This window comes from Dermacentor albipictus, chromosome 6 (genome assembly GCF_038994185.2).
Source record: "Dermacentor albipictus isolate Rhodes 1998 colony chromosome 6, USDA_Dalb.pri_finalv2, whole genome shotgun sequence".
Taxonomy (NCBI): Eukaryota; Metazoa; Arthropoda; class Arachnida; order Ixodida; family Ixodidae; genus Dermacentor; species Dermacentor albipictus.
In genome coordinates this window covers 60,073,804-60,097,894 of record NC_091826.1, presented here as the reverse complement: position 1 = coordinate 60,097,894, position 24,091 = coordinate 60,073,804, and the positions used below count along the sequence as shown (strand labels likewise).

Below are 24,091 nucleotides of genomic sequence, written 5' to 3'. Positions count from 1 at the left end.
AAGCATTCTGAACACTACTATAAACTTTGGTCGGTGCCTTGAAGGAGGGGCCCGCTGTATTAAACATTGCTTAGACAAATACAATAAATCATGATCGAGGCACACAAGGGTTTGTAACAGATGGGGTGCCTACGGAATTCAATTATAGCACAACTCAGAGCATTTCATTCCATCGGTCCTAGGAGACGTCGACTTTCCGAACGAAACTTGTATTGAGGAAGCTGTATGAGGGAGCTCAGTGAGGAAACAATTATGCTGTCAGGTTCATACCAAAAATATGGTGTAACGGCCAAAGTGCGCACATGGTCCGCGACGCACCAGGCGCAAGGCTTACAAACATTAACCGAAAAAAATTGGGTGGGAAGAATGGAAAACTTTTATGGGTTCTATTACGCCGCATGACACTAAACTGAACCTTTGTGGAGATTTCAATTTGCCGGGCATTGGTTGAAGTGCATTCACAGCCTATAGTAAAGATGTTGTCAAGCATTAAAAAAATTATAGACATTGCGTTTTGTTTTCATCTAAGGTGACTAGTTAATGAATAAACACCCGTACATGGTGAGGCTAAATCTATTCTTGATTTGGTTTTCTGCGAACTAGCATCCCAGAAACCATTGAATGTAATGTGGTTGATGGGATATCTGTCTACAAATTGGTATTCGTGCAATCCTTTGAAAGGAAAAAAGAAAACCTAATAAAGTTCCACCTTTTCGTGATTTCTCCAAAACTGATGATGTCTCTGCATTGACAGATTAAAATCTTCTTATGACAATTTATTTTGGAGTGTCGATGCGTGCGATGTCGAATCTCTGCGGTTGAAATTTAAGGATACAGTTCGTGCTTGTATACATCTATTTATACCCACCTACAACTAAACAAGAACTGATATGTCCAGTCCTTAGATCACAAGAAACATCATTCCTCTAAAAAATGACAAACATTAAAGAGAACTGTCTTTAACACGCCATTTTAGCATAATTACACAAAAGTAGATTGCAAGTATTTCCCATGAACTTAAGAATAAAACTTTTATAAAACCGTCTTATCCGGATGATTCGAGAGTCTCCAAGCGAACTTTTGGAGATTCGTAAAACTTATCCAGTCTAATACTGCTCGGTGTTCGGCGGATAAGTCGGAGGCCCTTTTCCTAATAGGGCAGGCGCGGCGACTAGGAAGAGGACAGGTCCCGGAACATGGCAACGAGCAGCGCATAAACGGTAGCATTATTCGCACTGTCGACAGTATCAGGTTCTTGGGTTTGCGGATTCAAGCGAACATGAAAAACGCCGAGATGATCCGACGACTGGAAGCGAGTACCAGCCGGACGTGCCGATAATTCAAGCGAATAGTGAACAAACAGCGGGTATGAAGGAGGCGAACCTGCTAATGGTACTGCAAACTTTCGTAATTAGCAGGGTCGTATATGTAACCCCCTACCTAAATCCCCCAAAACAGAGAAAGACAAGGTAGAGATCATTATTAGGAAGAGGATCAAGACGGCTCTCGGTCTTCTCGTGAACACATGAACGAACAAAATCTGAAGTTTAGGGATGTCCAACACCTTAGACGAGCTCATTGAAGCGGCGACAGTATCGCAATATCAGAGACTGCTGCGTAGTCAGGCTAGTAGAAGGATCCTGGAGCTGCTGGGGTTCGAGATTCAGGCATGTTTCAAGCAGACAGGCAAAGTCCCACCACGAGTTAGGGACAAGCTGAGGATCCTCCCGTTGCCCAAGAATATGCACCCGGTGCATCACGAGGGCAGGCGAAGTGACAGAGCTGAAGCCCTGCAGAAAAGACTGGAATGTAGACAAGATGTGATACACACGTACGCGGCCGAATACAAGCAAGGAAAAGTATAGGCAGCCGTAATTACGCGCGAAAACGGAGGCCCTGCCTCGTGCTGCCGCGCGAGACATTTGGGAGTGACGGAGGCGCAAGAAGTCGCCATTGTGCGGGCTCTGACTCAAAAGAATGTGAGAGTTATTGTTAGTGATGCGAAATCTGCAATCAGAAATTTTGATGCGGGCAGGATCTCAGCCGCAGCTGTATATACATTAACCATCACACCGCCCCCTGTGGAGCAGGTTTCGCTAATCTGGACACCGCCTCACCAGGGTTTGCGAGGGAACGAGGAGGCACACGCGCTGGCCCGAGGTCTCTTTTTCCGGGATCCTAGCGCTGTCTCGACAACACCCCAAACGAGGAACCCCTACAGAGCGGTGACGAATGAACCCTTTTCAGGAAATTCTCAACCATTAGGTGGGGCATAAGACTTCACATACTTACTTCACTACTTACCTTTAACTAATACTGACACTAATACTTTACCTACTTACCTTCACATAACTTCCTCGCTTAAAAGCGAGGAAGTTATGTGGAGAAAGCTGGAAACGGGGGTATTTCCGAACCCACAACTGTTGAGCAAATGCATCCCTTGGTGTATAGCCCTAAGTGTAGGCATTCTGATAGTGTAGCTGACTTAGCCCACATGGTTTGGACCTGTCCTTGCTTTGATGAGCCAGAGAAATGTAGAGAATCCTGGGAGTCGTTGCTACTCAACGAAGAAAATGCTCAACGACAAGTCATCGGTCTCGCCCTGACCACCGCCGCGTCCTAAGGGATCACGGCCGACGGTTAGGGAGGATGAGTGTGCGTTTACGCTGAAGCCTCTACCCCGTCTTTTATTTGACAGGTGCAAATAAAGTCACTTCTCTCTCTTTCTCTTTCTCCGCGGTTGCACCGCTACTTGAGATAATTAATGATTTTTGTTTATGTATAGATAATCGTTGTAAAGTCAACGCTCTATTGATGGATTTTTCCAAAGCTTGACAAGCTGTCACATCCAAAATTACTCCTCAAACTATCGTACGTATAAAAAATACAGTATTATTTCAAATGGTAGCCAGTCTTACTTAACATCTAGGTACCAATATGTCATTTTTAACAATTTCTCTTCAGATTTGCTTCGAGTTTTCTCAAGTGTTTTCCAAGGTTCCGTGCTATGTCATTCGCGTGCTAACTTTACGCGAACGACTGGGTATTGCATTCTGATTCTGTTATTAACTCTTCTTAGGATCGTCTTCAGCTAAATAAAAAACTTTATCAACTGTTTCAGTGATATTACGCATGGCAAATGTCTGTACACTTTAAGAAAAATGTAACATCTGTAAAAAGAGGGCGCGTGTCCTGTTATTTGGCTACATACTGGAAAAATCATATCATACGAAGCCAACAAACACTAACCCTAAGGACAACATAGGGGAAAAAACTTGTGCTTAATAAATGAAAGTTCATTTATTAAGCACAAGTAATTTCCCCTATGTTGTCCTTGGTTTTAGTGTATGCTGGCTTCGTATCATATACACACTGGAAAGAAACGTACAGTCGCGCATCGAGCATAACAGATACCTAGGTCTTCATATTTGGCATAATTTACATTGAAAGCCACATAACCCAAATCACGAATCAGCCAATGTCGAAGCTACATTTCACAAAACGGTCCCTTCGCAATTCTTCATAGGAAGCAAATCTTGCAGGATACAAGATTCTTATTTTACCAATTCTTGAGTACGCTAATATTATTTGGGACCCTTTTACTCAGGTTAATATCAATAGATTAGAAAGAGCTCGAAATAAAGCGGGGAGATTTATTTTTAATCGCTGTGGTAGCTATCGGTGGCAAAAAGTGCTCTAAAACACACCTCGGAGAGAAATAAAACTGCACGGTTACTCTTGATATCTAAAATGAAAAACGGACACTTAAAAAGTGACACCTCTGTGCGCATTTTCAAATGGTCATGCTGCTAGACGGCGCCGTAGTGTTTTAGCAGTTGCATTTCAGGCTAAAAATTATCTGTGTATATATTGTTTCTTGCTGCGAATTATAATAGATGGGCATGACTTAGGACTGCGCGCACTTCAAACAGAAGACATCGAAAATTCTGAAAAATTCACATCGAGTTGATCGGTTCTTGGTAGGCGTTCTTTCTCTTCTTTTTATCTATTTGTGTATATGTAATCACGATGAGCTTTCTTACTGCTCTGTCTTTGAGAAAATTTTCATGACGAGGCAAATTTTGGAAGTACATTTCAGTGCCCAAATCTGCCATTTGGTTCATGGCAAGTGAGAATAAATCTATCACGGAAAGCTGTGATATGACTTTCCACTTCAATTAATATTTTTAATCAGTTTCCACATGGGATGATGGCTCTACACCCCAAACGCGGCTTTCCATTAGGCAATGCCTATCTGAACTATTCGACAAGACGGTGTTCTGAATGCACTCCTTAAACTAGAGAAAAAAAGTCGTTTGCCCTGTTAAAATTTCTAGCGCTCTTTTTAAAACGATACACTGAGGGATGCGTATTTTATTATATTTATACAAAATCTCTAGAGTCCGGAGGCGTTCCGAGAGACTGGAAGCGGGCTAACAGAGTACCAATACACAACTACGGTTCAAAACATGATGTCACTGGTTACCGGCCTATACCTTTGACAAGTACGTGCCATAAAACGCTGGAACACAATTTAACAACACACTTAATGAAATTTGTGGAAGAAAGTGACATTTTGGGTAAAAGATGAGCATGGTTTCCAATGAGGGTACTTGAAATCACTATCCCACTGAACTTACACATGAAATCGGTGAATGTATTGATGCAAAGGGTCGAATAGATATTATCTTTATCAATTTCCGCAAAACATTGTATAGAATATCCCACAGAAATCTGCTTATGAAGTTGCCTTGATTTCTATTTAAAGCTTAGCTATTAAAATGTATAGAGACATATTTATCAGAAAGGGAACAATTTGTTTTATTACACTCTGTTTTAAGTACAAATAAATCAGTTCAATAGGGGGTGCAACAAGGTATATTATAGGCCTTCTTCTTTTCTCACTGTGTATGAGCGATATGGATGCAGATTTTTTTCACCTCAAATAGCCATCAAACAATATGACGCAATTGTGTGAGCTAACATCTGCACGCTTAATGACCAATAGGAACTCAGTAACCATTTAGAAAAAGTCAGTCCCTGGTGCGAAGAGTGGCAAATGGATCTGAAGCCATCAAAAACTGTTGGTATACGTATGACGCGTAAAAAAGATCCGTTAATTTTCCTTTACAACTTCAGAGAAACAGAATGAGCGGATGTTAGGGAATTTAAGTACCTAGGGATTCATATCATGCATAATTGAACTCATTGGTACATGTTGGCAACATTTGTAATAAGGCCATGCGTACGCAAACTTTGGTCAATCAAAGTTCATGATGCTACCCCAAAGGCAAAAACAATGGCTTACAAAATGACTGTACTTCCTGCACTGACTCATAAGAGTCATGTGTGGGAGCCGTACACACATCAGAACACTTTAAAGTGTGAGCGCGCGCAAAATGAGGCCGGCAGTTTTATCTTTAACACATACGGTGGAACCCAGTCCGTCACCGAACATAGAAGCAGAGCTGGTCTCATGAGAGTCAAGCAGAAAAACCAGCTTAACAGGCTGACATTATTTTTTTTACGTAACAAACGGGTACTATAGAGCCGATTTAGAAAAACAATAAACAGGTCGCATTACAGAAGCATGGTAGCCAAAGAACACAGCATTTAAAACATATTAAACCACTTAATTACAGAACAGAATCATTCAAACATTCGTTCTTGGTTCAAAGCATAGACGATTGGCATAACCTGCCACAAGAGATGGTAGATTGTCTTGATTTACAAGCGTTTAGAAATTCTTCTACAAATTTTGTGTAAACGGTTGTGAAAACGTTCTTGTGTAAACTGTTTCTTTTTGTAGCTGTTTGGCGCATCACTTTCTTTTTCTTTTTTTAGTTATAGCGACATAACTTGTTATATGTAACGCATTTGATTTGTTGTTTTCGTATTGGTTTATATGATGTGCCAACATATCCCGGTTGCTTTCTATAGAATTGCATAAACATGTACTATCTTTAGTTTGTACGCGACAGCAATGTAACCACAACTCCTGTCATGGCATGTGCTGACAGTATGAATAGATAAATAAATAAATAAATATAAAATAAATAAAAATAATCATCATTCGCTATCCGCTCTGAGATGATTCCTGGTGGATTCAGCAGTATTGTAACGTAAAATAATACTAAAATAAAATAGCAAGAAGGCCACTGCTAATAACGCTGTTTCGCGCGCTTATGGACAGGAATATCCGTCTATACGGCGACCGGGAAAGCTCGAGTCATTGAATTACTACTGCAAGTCCTCTGAAGAGTGCTACATTTGTCACTCGCCGAATTACGGAACACAGAAATACTAATTTACTTTTTTGTGCATGAGGGATACCGACTGCATGTTTTCAAAGGCACACCCTTCTGAGCAAATGGGTATAGAACGATAATTGAATTCGTAAAGTGATTAAGGCGTACTGAATACCTTAATTATTTCGAAAACGCACGCAGAAAAGCTTATTCTTGAAATATGCACTTACCTATTAGATACAGTACTCACCGGTAAATGAAAATACCTTTAAGATGCACACGTATGAGTGTTACCAGATGCATGCACATGCTCTCTTTATAAAATTTTCTCACACAATGCCAGCCTCGCGACAAGAAAAAGTTCTTTCGTGACAGTAGTAGAATGGGTCTCAGGATAGGGCGCAAGTAACGCTGGATTAATTACAAGCTACAGTAGGTAAATTTCCGACAATGAAACTGCAGAACGTTGGTGCAACGAACATGTGTGATAGTTGCGGCGCAGAATTTGCGCTCCATGCCACTGATATTGTATATAAAAGATGACAATCAGGACATCTGTTTATGTTCTGACGGAGAGTCAGCATTACTGCGTAGAGTATATAAGGAGCTCACGAAATGCAAGAAAAGGATGTGATTCCACTGATGACCGCACTAAAAGTGATTACTCGCAAGGATACTGTAGAGTAAGTGATGCGATATGAAAATTTGTCGTTTGTAATTGTAATGTTTTTATTGAGGAAGTTCCAGCAATCACAATATGATGGTCTCTCCAACAGTCTAAATCTGACAATTGGAGTGTTATTTTAAACTGTAATGAAACGATTATTTCTGGAGAGAAATATTTTAGATTTATATGCTTGTCTTAGCGCTTCGCACAGACAGAACTGTTTTTTTAGTAACACAGATTAAAACAATGGAGTCCTGAAGGAAATCTTGTTGCAAATGGTGAAAAAAAATGTTCTGTGGGACTTATTACTGGTCACGCACTGAGTGCCTTACTGCCTAAAGCTCATTATTCAAAGCGAGCACATTACCATTCTGCTAACATTTGTTTTAAAACGACGGCTAAGGTACACAAAAAGAAAGCGTGTAAACAAACTCTCCTAAGTGAAAATTAGGTAGTAGAGCGGGGCCATCAGGAAGTGAAACGTTGATGTCTTGTACTTAAGTTCCCGATGAAGATAATCGGCTAGACCATGTCGCCAAAGCCAAAATACGCTTATTGACACCATGAAGTTGTTCGAAGCCATAGCTATCTGATCTTCAAGGATAAGTCCTAGTCGAAAATAAAGGTCGCAACTCCTGTTGCGTGTCTGTTGCCAAAACTTTACTGCGCATTAAAATGAATTTCATTAAACCGGTTTTCGCCAAGCATTTGTAGTACAACTGAAACCTTGAACAATGCCATAAAGGGTCATTAGTAAATGAGGTCCCCTCTAACTCAATTTATGCTTGGAGCTTTCCAATATCTGTCTGTTTATTCGTCAAACATACAAAGCTGAGTTTTCTGTCGCTGCTTCGCAGATTGTTGATGTGTAATTAAATGTGGGGCATTTGTTATGGGCTTTTTTTGAACGAGAACATCATGCAACTCATAACGTAATGCCATAAATGGCAAGGCTCAAAACATTGTCTAACATAGCCTAGAATTAGTGTTCCGAAGTACTATAGCTGAGCGCTGGAATCCACATAAAAAAACACATAGTAATTGACTTCCCAATCTTGTTTTTATGGCGTTATCTCCGTACAGCTGTTGCTTTGGCGAAACGGAAAGACTCCGAGTATTCATGCCGATGGTTTCTGCCGCGTCAACGAATTGTCGTACAAACGACTTGTAAATATGCCATTCACTTTATTGTAGCTACGTTGAAGGGCAAGGAATAGCAAGAATCTACAAAAACATAACGTCTTTCTTCTTATCGCTTGTCGATTAAGATATTACACTAAAGTGAAATAATGCCTGCTAGCGAGAGTATCGATACAGCTGGAATCATCATCGCCATCATCGTCTTGCTTCATTTGACCCCTTTTATGCTCATGAATTTCTCAATTTGATCAAGAAACCTAGTTTGGTGACATCCTCGACTGCGCCTGCCTTCTCTAGGCCGCCATTTTTAACAGCGCTTGTCCATCTGCCCTGCGCATTACGTGATAAGCCCAGCCACATTTATTTTTCTCAGTGCAACCATGATATCGGCTACATCTGTTTAAAACTACGGAAATATATTGCTCTGCTATAGCTGGTTTTCACTTGCTGGTGGCGCTGGCGCTGGCTTAGCGAGAAAAACGACGATTGTAGAAGTAACACTTCCATTGTCATAATCAGCAAGCTGTGTTGCCGTCGTCATTGATCACGTCATCAACCACCTATTGAGGTCATAGTCTTCGATACATCTTGATCATAGATCCGCCTTCGTCGACGCATTCTTCATAGCTATACTATCTTCGTCAATAAGCAATAGTATTATGTGTAATAGTGCAGGTTCAGCTCATTAAAAACCCTGTACAACGTTTTTGATATTTTGCGAGAGCTTATATTATCGTGGTTCATTACTTCAACATAACTTTGTGAATATTATTAAGGTATCAGAGAACAGGTTCAGCTATTCTTCCCTTGCTTTCTGTTTTATGGTCCTACTGGTTACGTAGTTGAGGCAACTTAACCAGTTAGAAGACTTCGCATCGAGGTCACGTTTTCTAGCCACAGAGAAATGGCACAGTTCCCGTGAGACTGAACCTAGTGCACAAAAGCTTACTACAGAAATCCCTTAGAGCAACGACAATGGTTTATTGCCTTAACGTGCAGGCAAAGAAGTAACTTAAAGGTACTTTAAACGAAAAACAACTTCCTGTTATCTTATTAGGTTTCTTTTCGGTAATGTCTTACTGAAATGCATGAGCCACTTTAGATATGCAAATGAGATGAGGGACCCTTTTCTGAATATTGAGCATTATAAAAAATGAGAACAAATACTGTATGCAAGAATTTACATGTGGACTAGGACTAAGCTTATTAACCCCTCCTTGTATTCCTACACTTATGCCATTTGGTGCATTATATATTATATCTCGTTGCATTTAAAAACTGCTTCACATTGCCTAAGATGCCCGGGCTAGCTAGAACAGTTGTTGTTTAAAATAAGCAATGCGGCGATATTCGAAGTTTTCAGTTCTGCCTTCAAAGAGGCAGCTTTTTTACACTCAATTTCTCTTATTTAGAACGCAGAAGACATATTTTGTGCCCTTATGCTTCGTAATTCACGTGAATTCTGCGAGATGATTTGGATGCACCTCTGCATAGAGTTTGTCACCATAACCTCTAGAGGGAAATCTGGCGCCACCGTCTATGGGAGTTTCTTAAGGGGTGCTGTGCCGTCATGGGAATAAAGGCATTTGTGTCCGCGAGGCTTGTTTTCGCTGGTGTTGTAAGAGGCTTCGTCTAAAACGTGGATATGGCTACACAAATAACGTGTTCTTAAAATAAAGTCTTCGTAAAATGTTTCCATTCGCGTAAATTGCATCTTTACTCACCTACAATGCACGACGAAGGGAAGAAAAGCAAGAACAGACCACATACTGTTTCAAAGCGAACGCGAATCTTGTCGTCTGTTCTCCAACTTTAGCGGCCCGCTGATACGTTTTACGTATCATATAATGGTACATGCAATAACAAGTTATCATACATAAACAAAACATGCGCTTGTGTATCAATAAAGCTAAAACAGCTTTTTACATGCAGTTTTAGTAGAAAATGAATCGTTACAGATGAACGGCGCTTGTTTGGCTCTCCGAGAACGTTGCCAATCCGAAAACAGAATATACCGGCATTCCCATGCATACCACAGAGCAGCAGCGCGATATTTCCCTCTAGGTAATATAGTGAGAAACTCTATGCACCTCTGTATGCCAATTAATATTCTATAGAAGTGCATGACATTGAGCGGAGCCTATTGCCGTAAGTTAAGAGGCTTTGATTTATAAAAATGCATCGCTGTACTGTTGATGTCTCACAGGCCCGAATACCTGTATTTGAAACCATAGCGTGTATTTAACCTCATATATATTGAGGTGAATCAAATGAACTAAGAAAAAAGAGTTGTTTCTAAGCTAAGAAAACAAATAAGGAAATGGAGATCGCACATCATGCATCACTTTTATTGACGTAGCGCTGAAGTGTGCGAAAAGTGACGCCCTGAACTGAGGACGTCCTGCATCTAATGCTTAGTTATTTCCGTGCAGTGTGCGTGATGATAATTTTTAGGTTTTCCGCAATTTCTAAAAATCACCTGTTGCAGACAACACACTTCAAGTATTTGCGCTGGTATATACAGATAGGCGGGCGTTACTTGCTTGAGAAATCCCAACCCATAATTGAATGTTTAAACAAATGTTCACTGATTACCTTCCTAATTATTTACTTTGCAGCACACACTCCAATTTATGAAATGCAGCCGGTGAGGTAGCAAAGCTTATCCATTAGAATTAATTTCCAGAACAACATCAGTTTGGAGATTTGTGCCATCAAAGTAACCGTAAAATGATCTGTTGTTTCATTTACGTTTTGAACGAGACGCCCCTCCGTGCACGGAAACACAAAAGGGACTGGAACGGCCGTGTATTTTGCATCACACTTTCGTAAATAATATCTCGAAACTTGTGTTATTCTGTAGATTATTTCAAATGGGTAGGTCTTTTTGAGTTTTTGAGTATCTTGGGAAATAAATTCTATTTCAACTTCAAATATAAGGCCAGGTGTTCCACCTCTGCTCCACGCCACCACGTGTGTCATGTTTAGAGCCTACATGCTATTATTCTTGAAGTTGAAGTCGAATTTATTTTCATCAGTAGTACAAACAGTGTTACAAACATGTGTAGTATAATTGTGCAATCGGAGGTCGCGAACTAAACACTGGCGGGGGGACCTCCTCAACAAGAACCCAATGCGGCTTAGTACGATTGTGGCAACAGTAGCAGGCTACATCATGCAACGGTTGTGTTTGTCAGCCAAACAAAGAAAGACTGGATAAAAAGAAAGGGGATAAGCAGAGCTTTGAAATCAAAAGTGTGGTAGTAGTGTGCGGAACATCCAACACGGAAATGTCTTCATTGGGAAGAAAAGAAAACAATGGTTTAATACAGAATTAGGTGGTGGTAGCATGTATTGACAGGGACAGAAAAAAATAAAAAAGAAGGTCGTAAGTTCGAATCCTTGTTCAAGTCCACTATATATTCAGGCATGGGGTGGCACCCTACACTGGCGAAAAATTGCCGAGAGCCAGTGGGACTATTATAATCCAGGTGTAACCAAATTAGGAAGGCCCACCAAGCTTTACCGAAGGCACTGTCTCAACCGAACGGAAATTAGCCTCCGTGGTGCAGTATTCAACCGCTACCTCCCTCTTGACTCTTGCAAACAAGAATTACCATATGGCACTCAGTCCCCAGAGGCTGTGAAGCACCTGACCAGGGAGGTGACGCGCCAAAGGGCCCTAAGAATCACGGGGCCCGGACAGGCCGCCACTTGAAACTGAACCTGCCAACGTTTAACATAGTAATCCTCTCTAGTTAGGGTAGTTTAGTCCGGCTCTTTCACTATTTATCAAGCCTTATCTGGGGTATAATTGGTTTCACTGAGGCTAAAAGAACTGATGCGTCTTATATGGTGCTAACTAAGGGCCATGTCCTCTGCTGCAGACGTCTGCCAGGTAGAAGAGAATACGGGGTAGGATTTCTAATCCGTAAGAATATAGCGGGTAGCATCGACGAATTCTAGCAATTATGAAAACTTAGCAGTCGTAACATAGCACAAAGAAAAGTTTAAGATCATGCAGTCATAGTTAAGCAGGGTAATGGGACCAGTGATGAGATTGTAAAAGAAGCAGTAGAATTTTATGCTGACCTGTACAGTACACAGAGCAGCCATGCTAATTTCATTGGAAGTAGTGATGAATAGGATGCAAAGGCTCCTCATATAAATAGCGATTAAGTTAGAAGGGCGTTACAAGACATGTCCCAGGAAAAAGGGACAGGAGAAGACGGAATAATAACTGATATATACAAAGGAGGAAGAGATATCATGCTTAAATAGCTTGAGGCCCTATATACACAATGCCTCGCAATATCAAGACTACCAGAGAACTGGAAGAATTCCAACATTATACTAATCCATAAGCAGCGAGACTTTAAAGGAATAATTAATTACAGGCCCAATACCATGCTTTCAGTATTGCATAAAATGTTCACTTAGATCATTTTTAATAGAATCCAGGTAACACTTGACTGGCTGGCTGGCTTCAGGAAGGGATATTCTACAATGGATCACATTCGCGTCATCAAACAGGTAATTGAAAAGTCTGCGGAGCATAATCAACCTTACAATATGAAGTTCATAGAATATGAAAATGCATTTGAGTCTGTAGAGATACCAGCTGTCATTGTTGCATTGCTTAATCAAGGAGTACAGGAGGGATACGTGAGTATCTTGGGAAATATCTACAAAGATTCCAAAGCTAACTTGGTTCTCCACAAGAAAAGAAAAACCTATCAAGATAGGGTTCAGGCAAGGAAACACAATCTCTTCGTTGTGAATCACTGCTTAGAAGTATTCAAGCAATAAACTGGGAAAGCATAGCAGTGAGGATCAAGGGCGAATATCTCAGTCATTTCCAGTTTCCAGATGACACTGTCCTCCTCAGCAACACTGCAGATGGATCACAACAAATGATTCAGCGCCTTGACTGAGAAAGTGCAAAAATGGGGATGAACAATAAAATACAGAAGACAAAACTAATGTTCAATAGCCTGAAGACGAAACAAGAATTCAACGTCAACAGTACGCCTGAAAAGTCTGTAAAGGAGTACGTTTATCTAGGTCAATTACTCACCGGTGAGTATTACCCTGAGAATGAAGAAGGGTTCGAGTACGGCAGATATTACCAAATGCCTACTGGGAAGTTACTATTTTCGTTGAAAAGAAGCATGTACATACATTCGTCGCGTTTTACGGGTGCTAACGTATGGGGCTGAAGGTTGCAGTTAACAAAGAATTTCTTGAAAACGTCGAGAATGCCGCTAAGGGCGATGAAGCAAAAAAGGTTAGCCGTCACGTTAAGAGACAGTAAAAGAGCTGTGCGTATAAGAAAGCAAATGGGGAAAGGCGCTATTCTAGTTGACAATAAGAGAAAAACTAGAGCTGGGCAGGTCATGTAATGGACAGGGTATATAACCGGTGGGCCATTCGAGTTACAGAATGGGTGCCAAGGGCCATGAAGCGCAGTCGAGGTTGGCAGAGTATTAGGTGGGGTGGCAAAATGAGTAAACTTGTAAGTGCAAGTGGAAATCAGCTAGCGCAAGACATGGATTATTTGAGATCGTTGGGAGAGACCTTTGTTCTGCAGTGGACATAAGTGTAGGCTGATGATGACGACGACGACAATGATCATAATGATCATGATCAAACATGATACCAGATTGATCAAGCTACCCTTTAAAAACTCAAAACAAAATTTATCGAACTGCCTGAAAAACATGTGCTAAGCATGCACCCTTCCAATGCGGCTGAAGCCGACCACTCTGCGTAATGGAGACAATATAGAGCGCAGTGTTACAAGTATGCGTTAAGAACAATAAAAATACTTTTGGGGTTTTACAAAATGGCAGAACGTCAATCTCATTATGACTACGCCGTAGTGGGGGACCTAGAAATAATATTGGTGACCTGGTGTTCTTTACCGTGCAACTAATTGTAAGTACAGAGTCGTATTATGAGGCAGCCCGGCAAGAATCGAATCCTCAACCTTGAGCTCAGAAGCGCAAGGCCATAGCAACTGAGTTACCGCGGTGGGTGCGGCTAAACATGACGGCGCTCATAATTGAACCAAGTCAAGCGTTCCCACGTTGTATGCCATACAGTCAAGTTCTAAATATAGCAAGTAGTTCTTCCTTTAGAACAGCAGAAAGCTGAGCTATTTGGTAAGGATACATAATGCAAAAAATGGTAAGGCATGCAGACACGGACACAAGGGGACAACACGAACGCCGACCACGGTTCAGCGGGAAGAATAGTCTTAATTCTCTTGGCATGCCCAGTTGATGACTCAAGGAAGCCGCACATCATTTGAACCTCCAATCGGTTGTCCACTTCTCTTCCATTTTGTCCGTGTCTTCACGCCTTACCCTTTGTTGCATTATGAATCCGTTCTTCTAAGCTATCTTAGTCGAAGCACAATGTTTAAGATATAAACCGTCTGTGCCTACAATAACGTGCGTCGTTATTTGCCACCTTTATGATTTTAGCGCTTAAAACGTGCGCTCAGGAGATGTAAGACTTCCAAGATCATTGAATAAAGAATACACCATCACTTTAAAACAAGATTTAAACTAGGTAATACTTCCTTGACTCGCAGCCCAACTGCACACAGGAAAACTGCGCACTGCTATTCCATAGCCTTTTTTTTCCAGGGACCAGAACTTGCTGGTTATCCGGCAATTAAAGAAGTGGCTTCAGTTGCAGAGAACAGCACTCATCATAACTTCCAGGGTGCCAGTGCTTAAGATGGGATCGCTGTGGTAGCATGCTCCGCACTTTCCTAACATTATATCCCATCACCCTGAACTGTCAAAGAAGCTGCCTAAGAACATACTCCTATGGCAACATTTATAGTCGAGCGTGTTAAGCCTATTAGAACGATTTTTTAGATGCAAAAGAACAAGGTCAGAGAGTGGAGATGTTTACTCTCTGCGTCAGCGCAAGAGCACCCGCAGTGGAGCAACACACTCAAAACCGAGCTCGGCTTCGCTTGGCCAAAGGGCCATTGCTTGCCTCAATATGTGCACAATAAAACAAAAGGTTGGGGACGTATTGTCCCTAGTGTTCTCTTCACACGTCCATTTACTCATAGTTGCTAATCACTAGCAAGCTCGTAATTTCGAAAAAAGAAAAACAGATGGCAGCCTTACTCTACTTTCGCAATTGTTTTGCAGACTACTGGAATAGACACCCAAATTTAGAAAGGCGAGTGCGCTATGGTATTTTTGCATACAGGTACTCCTTGTCCTCCCCATCGCCATTTCTTATCATCTTATTTGTCCCTCTTGCTCCTTTTTCAATGTAGTATAGCAGGCCAGAACGTACTATAGCACAGGCCGACCTCACTGTTCCAGAAAATGCGAAGAAGGCTAAACTGCCCACTGTGGCTCTCAAGCATATCCCAATAGAACTTTTGTATTGTTCGTGCGCTAGCCGATTTCATGTTTGCATGGACGATTCAGTTTCGGAAAGTTCGACGGGCGTCATTGTTATACCATCTCAATCGGTAGTCAATAAGTGTACGACTACACACGTTACGACATCTACAGGTTCCCAACTGGCAGCTCTTCGCGCTGCCGTGGAATACAATGAAAAAGAACCGCCTAGCAAGTGCGCAATATTTTGTGATTCGAAAGCAGCCCTCCAAATCTTGCGAGGTGAAAGACGTGGTAATTACGAACAGCTGGTGTCTCAAACCAACGACATTTGCCATTGCACTTTTGAACGAGGAGATGATGCAATCTTTCAGTGGTTGCCAGGACATACATTGTGGCATCGTTGGTTCAACCCGCCGATGACGCTACCTGACGTGCCCAGGCTGGAGCACAGACACTCCTTAAAGCTTTATTCGAAAGCTTCGCATTCTCGCTTGTACCATCAAGTAGAGTTACCGGCGTACACCGCAGAACTCTAACCATCGTCTGTACAACCTCGAGCCGTTACTAAAACCTAAATTGCCAGCAAGCGTTTTACAACGTAATGCAACAATGTTGTGTCGGCTGTGGGTAGGAGTAGCATTCACTAGCTCCTACAACTATCGTATTGGAAAGGTGGACTCACTGATGCCTACTTGTACAGTCTCAATCACACTTTATAGAGCAATCCCTCGGCCGATCTAGCCACCATATTTCTAAAAAAAATGAAAAACTACAATAAAGGCACAAATATACGCCGTAGGGAAACTACGAAATGTCATGTGCTATAGGGCCAAACATAAGTGGAAACTTGAAGCTATCGCGAGGAAGTAGATTCGGATGCTAGCGCCGTCCGAAGCCGGCCACTCGACCCCTCTAGACCAGTGGTATAAAATTTTTTAAACAGGGTTGAAGTACCTCAGACAGGCTGGCCAACGTTTCGATAGGTGGACCTATCTTCGTCAAAGGCGGCCTCGTCATCCTCGGCGTGTTAGTTTTAAAGGGTTAGTGCAGTGACGTCACGTGCGGGTGTTGTCGCTGGCGGCTGGTTTTAAAGAGAGAGATTACAAGAGGGAACAGGCGCTGTCGTCCGACGTCTGTGAGCCTCATTCTCAAGACGAAGGGACAAGAGCGTGAGAGTGGGCACGCGGGGAGGAAAGAAAAGAAATAGAAGCAGAAAAAGGGGGGAAAAAGGGAAAAAAAAGAAAAAAAGGAGGGGGGAGCCAGGGCCGTACCAAGACACAACAAAGGGGGGGGGTGAAAGAAAAAGAAAGAGAAAAATGAAATCTTTAAGAAATACGGGGGCTTGGGAGCGTGTTGGGGATGCGAAAGGTTAGGAGGTATTCAGGGAGAGTCGTTGGCGGCATGTTTTTGAGGCATTAGAACGGCCGGTCAAGCAATAGGTCGAGTAATTTTGAAATAGTTAAGGTGGCGACGAGGAGTCTGCGGTGCAATGTGTGGGGTGACTGAAAGGCAGCGGCATGGTCTTTCAAGGGGCACTGCCCCACGCGCTTAACGTAGGTGTCGTTACGGCGGCATCCAGAAGGCGATACTCTGTGTTGAGGCGCCGAATAAGGCATATTGACTTCGGAATGTGTTGTCGAGGGTGTTTCAAAAAAAAGACTAAAAAAGGGGGGGCAGGGGGAAGGGGGGGGGCGAAATCGGTATAGCAAACAGGAGGGTGACGCGTGCAGAAGCGGGCGCGGGCAAGTGTACATGGAAGAAGGGGATCGTACAGTTGGTATAGACGTAAAATCCTGAAAGAGTACATTAAATTGAGTAGTAGGCAGGAAATTTTTTTTCCTTTTCCTTTTTCCCTTTTCCCTTTTCCTCCGAAATGAAAGAGTAGGTGAGGTTAAGAATTAAAGTTGGCTGGTGGCCTAATGTGTTTTGTGTATTGGTTGATGATATGAGAGTTTCAGATTTAAGTTACAGCTTTTAAAGATTCTAAGTTGCCGCGTGCCAAATTAATTCCTGTCGGGTGTAGGCAATTAAACTTGTGTATGAGGTATGATTCCGTGTACTTCCTTTCGCGAGGGGAACGGAAATTTGTTTGTAGTATATAGAGCCTTGCTTTGTCAAACATATGTCCATGTTCATTAAAGTGGCTGGCTACTGCTTTGGGTAAATTGTATTTTGTGTCCGCGCGGTGACCATTGAGTCTTGTATTGATTTGTTGTCCGGTCTCACCTATGTATTGTTTGCTACAAGCGGCGCATTCTAGACAGTAGACTACATTGCTTGATGTGCAGGTGAAAGCCGAAGTTACCTTGTGTGTGTAATTCGACGCTGTACTTTTTACTGTAGTAGTGGATTGAATGTGTTTGCATGTAGAGCACCTGGGGCGACCACAGGGATTGGTTCCCAACTTCTTCTTTTTCTGTAGTTTGGCGTGCACAAGAACATCTTTAAAATTAGTGTTGCGTCTGTAGGCCACTCTGGGAGGGTCGGGAAAAATCTTCTTAAGTTTCTGGTTGCTGGTGAGAATCGGGTAGTATTTACTTAGGATGTTATTCACGTTTGGGAGTGCGTTTGAGAATTTAGTAGTAAGAAGAGGCGTTGTTGTTCTTGTGATCTTCGGGCGGGGCTTGAGGACCTCGGCTCGATCAAGTTTGGTTGCAGCGATGTAAGCTGTTTGAAGGTCACTGTTTGGGTGGTTCCTGTTTGATAGCGTTTCTTTAAGGTGATCGAGTCTATCTATGTAGTCTTGGTTTTCAACGCAAATGCGACGTAGTCGTGTGGCTTGGCCTTTATAGATGCCTTGTTTGCAATGTCTGGGATGGTGGCTGGTATATTCTAGGTACTGTTGTTTGTCGAAAGGTTTCCTATACAGCGTTGTCTTTAGTTCACCATTGTCAATGTATATTGTTGTGTCCAGAAAGTTTATGCGCTCAGTTGAGGATTCTGATGTGAATTTTATTGTTGGGTGAACAGAATTTAGAAGGGATACATATTTATCTAGACTGTCTTGGCCATGTCCCCAGATTATGAGTATGTCGTCTATGTATCGTAGGTATGTGTGGGGCTTGGTAGTGCAGCGCGATAGGAAATCTGTTTCTAGAATCCCCATAAATATGTTCGCATAGGTTGGTGCAAAAGGCGTACCCATGCTTGTACCATGTATCTGTAGGTAGTAACTCTCTTCAAATTCGAAGTAGTTATGTGTGAGAACTAATTCAAGGAGAGACAGGTAAACTTCAGTAGAGTGTTGTGCACTGTGTTTAGACAGCGTTTGTTTTATCGAAGATAAACCAACAGGGATTGGAATGTTGGTGTACAGCGCCGTGACGTCTAGTGTTGCGAGAATTGTGTTGTGGGGTAGTGTGCCTTTAGTATTAATGTCTTCTATAATTCTCAGCAGGTGGGGCGTATCTTGTACAAATGACGGAAGTGTTTTCGCGCGTGGGGCAGTGCCCCTTGAAAGACCATGCCGCTGCCTTTCAGTCACCCCACACATTGCACCGCAGACTCCTCGTCGCCACCTTAACTATTTCAAAATTACTCGACCTATTGCTTGACCGGCCGTTCTAATGCCTCAAAAACATGCCGCCAACGACTCTCCCTGAATACCTCCTAACCTTTCGCATCCCCAACACGCTCCCAAGCCCCCGTATTTCTTAAAGATTTCATTTTTCTCTTTCTTTTTCTTTCACCCCCCCCCCTTTGTAGTGTCTTGGTACGGCCCTGGCTCCCCCCTCCTTTTTTTCTTTTTTTTTTCCTTTTTCCCCCTTTTTCTGCTTCTATTTCTTTTCTTTCCTCCCCGCGTGCCCACTCTCACGCTCTTGTCCCTTCGTCTTGAGAATGAGGCTCACAGACGTCGGACGACAGCGCCTGTTCCCTCTTGTAATCTCTCTCTTAAAACCAGCCGCCAGCGACAACACCCGCACGTGACGTCACTGCACTAACCCTTTAAAACTAACACGCCGAGTATGACGAGGCCGCCTTTGACGAAGATAGGTCCACCTATCGAAACGTTGGCCAGCCTGTCTGAGGTACTTCAACCCTGTTTAAAAAATTTTATACCACAGTGTGCCATTCCATCTGCCAGCGCCTTTCTTGTTTTTGGACCTCTAGACCAGTGTGATTCATACATTACGTGTGAACAGAATAAACACCTGGGCCTAATTATAACTCCCATTACTGCACTCGCATGAAACTATCCAGCCATTTTTGGGAGCGTTTGCATCATGGAAGTTACATAACTCTCCCTACTTGGAACTATAGGGCCAGCGTTGACATGTAATTGTGTTCACGCAGCGAATGGAAGAGTAAGGTGATATTGTTGGCTTTTTATGATATCCTGATACAGTTTAATAGAAATACATATCATTCTAGCCCTCTTTCTTTCTATATATAGTATTTGCCTTTTTGCTATCCCGAAATAAAAGGTAGTAAACAGGGTGTTTGTTTCGTTGAGCTTCGCGCCCTTCTTTACCCTGCTTTCTCTGTACATACCAAGACGGTAATGACAACAAAGGTGTGTTTTTATGTTTGTATATGTGGGTTTTAGGACCCGGCGATTACCACTATTATTGAAGGCAAAAGTACGAAACCACAAGTATGCAAACAATCTTCAGAAGTTAAGGACCACGCAACGACCTAGTGAACAAATGAAAGATTGGCTGCAACGTCAAGGGACAGCGGTGCGTATTTGAGGCCAAGTCGGTTGTCGCCGATTTTATAGCGTGAAATATAACGGAGGATATTAACTCTGAGATAGGTGACAATCACATCGTGTACAGTGGCACCATGGCGCAGTCATCGGGTGGCCGACTGTACACGTGCTACCACATGCAGAAAAATTGATTTCTGTGTTTGCATTTGGCCCACCCAGCGCACCCAAGCTCCCCCCCTCCACCCCACCTCTACCCTCACTTTTTCAGTCCCTGGTGAAGTTGGTGCCCTCCTCCTTTCCCCAAAAAGTCATTTATGGCTACGCCACATGCGAGACGAAACACTCAAGCAGCCCGCGCACGGTCAGGCGCACGGCGCACAATGTCACGTTCCAGCAGCTCTGGCAAAATGGCCAAAGCTTGTTCTTGGTCAAGTCATTGAAACATTACAATTTCATATGCAAACGAAAAAACAGTAGATATGGCCCACACACAGCTGGCAAGTATACGCAATTTGAATTTTTTGCAGATGCGAATTCCATTGCACATTTGTCGATATATAATGCTTGAATGATTTTTCGCAGACGCTGTAAAGAAAATGAGCCCATATAGCCTCTTACAAAGTATCCATTTACAGAAAATCGTATTCATTCCAGCTGCGCATGTTTGTATTAAATGTTTCGATTGGCTTTTTGCCATCTGCCACGCTTCGATATATTTCTTGAAGGAATACGATAAACGAAAGGTGGCATTTTGTCGGCACATTTCGGTTATTGTAATTACAGCTTATATGACTCATGGCTGAGTACCATTCCAATAAAAAAATAACATCTGCCACCTGTCCCAATTTGTTCGGCAATATTCGGAACATTGACCAATCCTATAGACTATATGGGCAAGGTCATAAATATCCTTGAGAACTGCCTCAACAACACCACAAGAAAAAAAAGCACAAGGAAAAGCCACGTCATGCAGTACAGCCGTATAGTAACTGGCATTATTCGCTAGGTAGCTTGCCGAAGTTAGATTTAAATCCAAGCCATTTGTGTTTAGGCAATGTAGGTCTCACTCAATTCACTTCAGACCGAGACATGAGTTGAGGACTGCACGTGAGGCAAATGTCTAATATGCGCCCCCTAATTAATAGCCGGGTTGTTTAGGTCAGCTTCGCCGTTATGCATGCGTGTTGTGCAATGAAACATAATAGAAGTGTAAGAGGGCCATGGTTAAGGGACGTGGTGATGGTTCCTTCATTATGCGCTAGCCCACGCGCTGTATTCGTTCACTGAACGATCACTGAGGCATCCACACAGAGCTGTGACTGACATTTCTGTGGCCCCAAAAAACCGGCAAATTTTCCTCGTCGCCATTCTAAAGACGTCCCATCAAAAAAGGAAGGCTGTCAGGAGAGACAAGAAAATAATCGTACAGTACAAGAGAAGTCAACTTAAAAGAGGAGCAATGGGGAGTGCTTGACCCATAAGGACACGTATCCATGCGTCCGCGTAGAAATGAATCGGGAAGCGGGCAGAAGAGAAACCTTAGCAGATTTTAGAATTCCGTTGGTCAGAATCCTGGGTAAGATGCAACAGAATAAGAATAAAAGGCGACAGAGCGACAGACGTGAACTCTTCTGACAAGTCAGCGAAAACAAGAAGTGTTCCTGCCACAGTCATTTCTTAACGCTTAGTCTATCTTTTCGACAAGATTCCTTCCGAATCCAGCAGGGTGGCAGAGCACGAAATAAAAAAAAAATAGTTATTGAAAAGACCTGTCACATCGCGCAGTACGCAAAGTAGATGTGACTAGAAAAACGGCAGGAAGCAATAAACTATGTAGATAACAAAAAATAGCGTTTGCATATGATGTAGATATATATGCAGATAGCTTCTGACAACGGGCTCGCACTTTACTGCACTCAAAATTTGCTGCGCGTGGCACATCGATCGCGAATTTCTCAAAGGCGCATTCACTTTTTATTTCGCCTCCCATTGCGAGTTATAAACGATAGCATTGCCATTGTTTAAGAAATAGAAATACGTTTACTGCTTGCATAAACAATAGAGGAATTTTCTAGAGGCTTTCCACGTTAAGAGATGTATGTCTCTCAGTTCAGTGGGAGTACTGAAAAAAAAGTGTACTTCTTTGAACTTTCGGAGGTGTTCAGTCATAGCCAAAATCTGTGACTAAAATGTAAAGAAGCAATAACATAAAAGCCTACTTCCCCAATTAAAATTTTCTGTGGTGCGTAATTGGATCTATATTATTAGCGCTTGGCACCACCTGGTTACAGGTGCATATAAATAAAATGTTATATGTGGTTCTGCTATCGCAAACACCAGAGACCAGTGGAGCTGGGGAAGGCCAGTAAAGTAGTGCCAAACCACACATTTAGTCTAACTTTTCCTGGGCTTCCACCAGCTCAGCTGGTCTCTGGTGTTTGCGGTAGCAAAGCCACGCATACGCTTTCTTTTCCACTGCGAGAAAGAGAACCGCCGAAGGAAGCGCGCGGGTTTTTATTTGAGAGCAATGACGTCACACCAACTGTCCCAGCCGCCCCACTCCTTCTCCCCCGCTAGACTCCATCCATCCTCGCCGCGTCGCTATGCTCCGCGATCACCCTCCGCGGGTGGCTTTCACTCTCTCTAAGCGCTCTCTCCCCCAGCTCGGCGAAACTGCGGACGTCAAGAGAAACCCAGCGAGGTTCTAAAAGCTCCACTGTGAAACCTACCGGCGCATGTCGGTGGGCTAAATATCAGGCAATACCAGCACTTATGATCATTACACGATTTGAAATATCAAAGAACACACTCTGCTGCAAGGAAGAAAATCTTGACAGGAGCCAGTTGCACTTACCGTAAAATAAATTCTACAAATGACTGGGCGTTCTCATACAAGCCCGGGTAGCTGATCTGAATATTCTCTCGAATAGGCCCTTGTACAAACAGGGTATACATATCGCAGTAAGATGTTTCAGGCAAGTAAATATTTGTTTGTATTGTTTGTAAATTAAGAGCCATGGTATTTCTAAAGTATGCCTCTGACAGACAACAGTGGGGCTTACTAAGCTATTCAACTGTCTGTAGTTGGCAAATTTTATTGATAAGAATAATGGCTCGTTGACAATCAAAACTACGCAAAAACAAACAAAAATACACCACACAGTGGTATAAGAACGAATCGACAGGAATTGGTTATTTTTGTTTGTCGTGTGTATTTTACGTTAGTGCAAGCTTGTTTCTTTTCTTGCATTTTTTTTTCAAATATAGGTACCATGAATGTGCGCGCATATTTCATTCATTGTAGACTAATCTTCTATTCCAGATCGTTATCATTGAAGCAGAGTTAATCTAACATTGGGAAACATAAGTGACATCTATCTTGCTGCACTTTATTAAAATTCACATTGCCGCACATAACCTCCGACGCATGCCCATATTCAACTCCTCCCAAGACATGTGCATAGATAACATCTCGAAGATACATTAACGTGTGAAAGCAGCCGACGCATGCGCAACTTCTACGCCTCCCGAGACCTGTGCATGAATATCATTTTTTTATTAATCATATTTTACCTACTCGTTAAGTAAACACGTTCCTTGTTGGTTAAACATAAAGACGTATCACTGACACAAATTTCTTTCTCATTACCAATGTGAAAAGATTCTAAGATTTTGCGTTCGTATCTGATCTTGCCCCTCCCCAAAATGGTCACATGACCGAACAATGGCGCACTATTTTTGCACTTATTGCAGCCGCGGTAACGAACCGCCAAATTGCTTCCCTGGTCCCCGCTTAAGTATAGGTTATGTTCATGCAAGCGCTAATTAATCCACCTACCTGTCTGGCCTATATAGACTTTATCAAAAGCCAACGGAATGCGGTAAACAACACCAGTGTCACATTTGATGAAGGGTGTCACATCTTTACCTTTACAGGCCCCTCTTTTCGTCCCCTCGTTTCCAATCCTCCCACAAATGCTAGCCAATTTGCAAGGTGCAGAAAACA

At 42.4% G+C, this 24,091-nt stretch overlaps 1 protein-coding gene across 5 annotated transcripts in view; it reads right to left on the bottom strand.

Annotated features, from left to right (window-relative positions):
• Positions 1–1,479: 1,479 nt before the first annotated feature.
• The window catches only part of LOC139061110 (uncharacterized), a 374,269-nt gene continuing 351,657 nt past the window's right edge, over positions 1,480–24,091 (bottom strand). For all 5 annotated transcript variants that reach the window (XR_011515174.1, XR_011515175.1, XM_070540655.1 and 2 more), the window contains one exon: positions 1,480–1,790. Coding sequence is in view for 2 of the 5 variants with exons in the window: in XM_070540656.1 (XP_070396757.1) it covers positions 1,757–1,790 (34 nt within the window). In the remaining 3 variants the exon portion in view is untranslated. The remainder of the gene's footprint in view (positions 1,791–24,091) is intronic.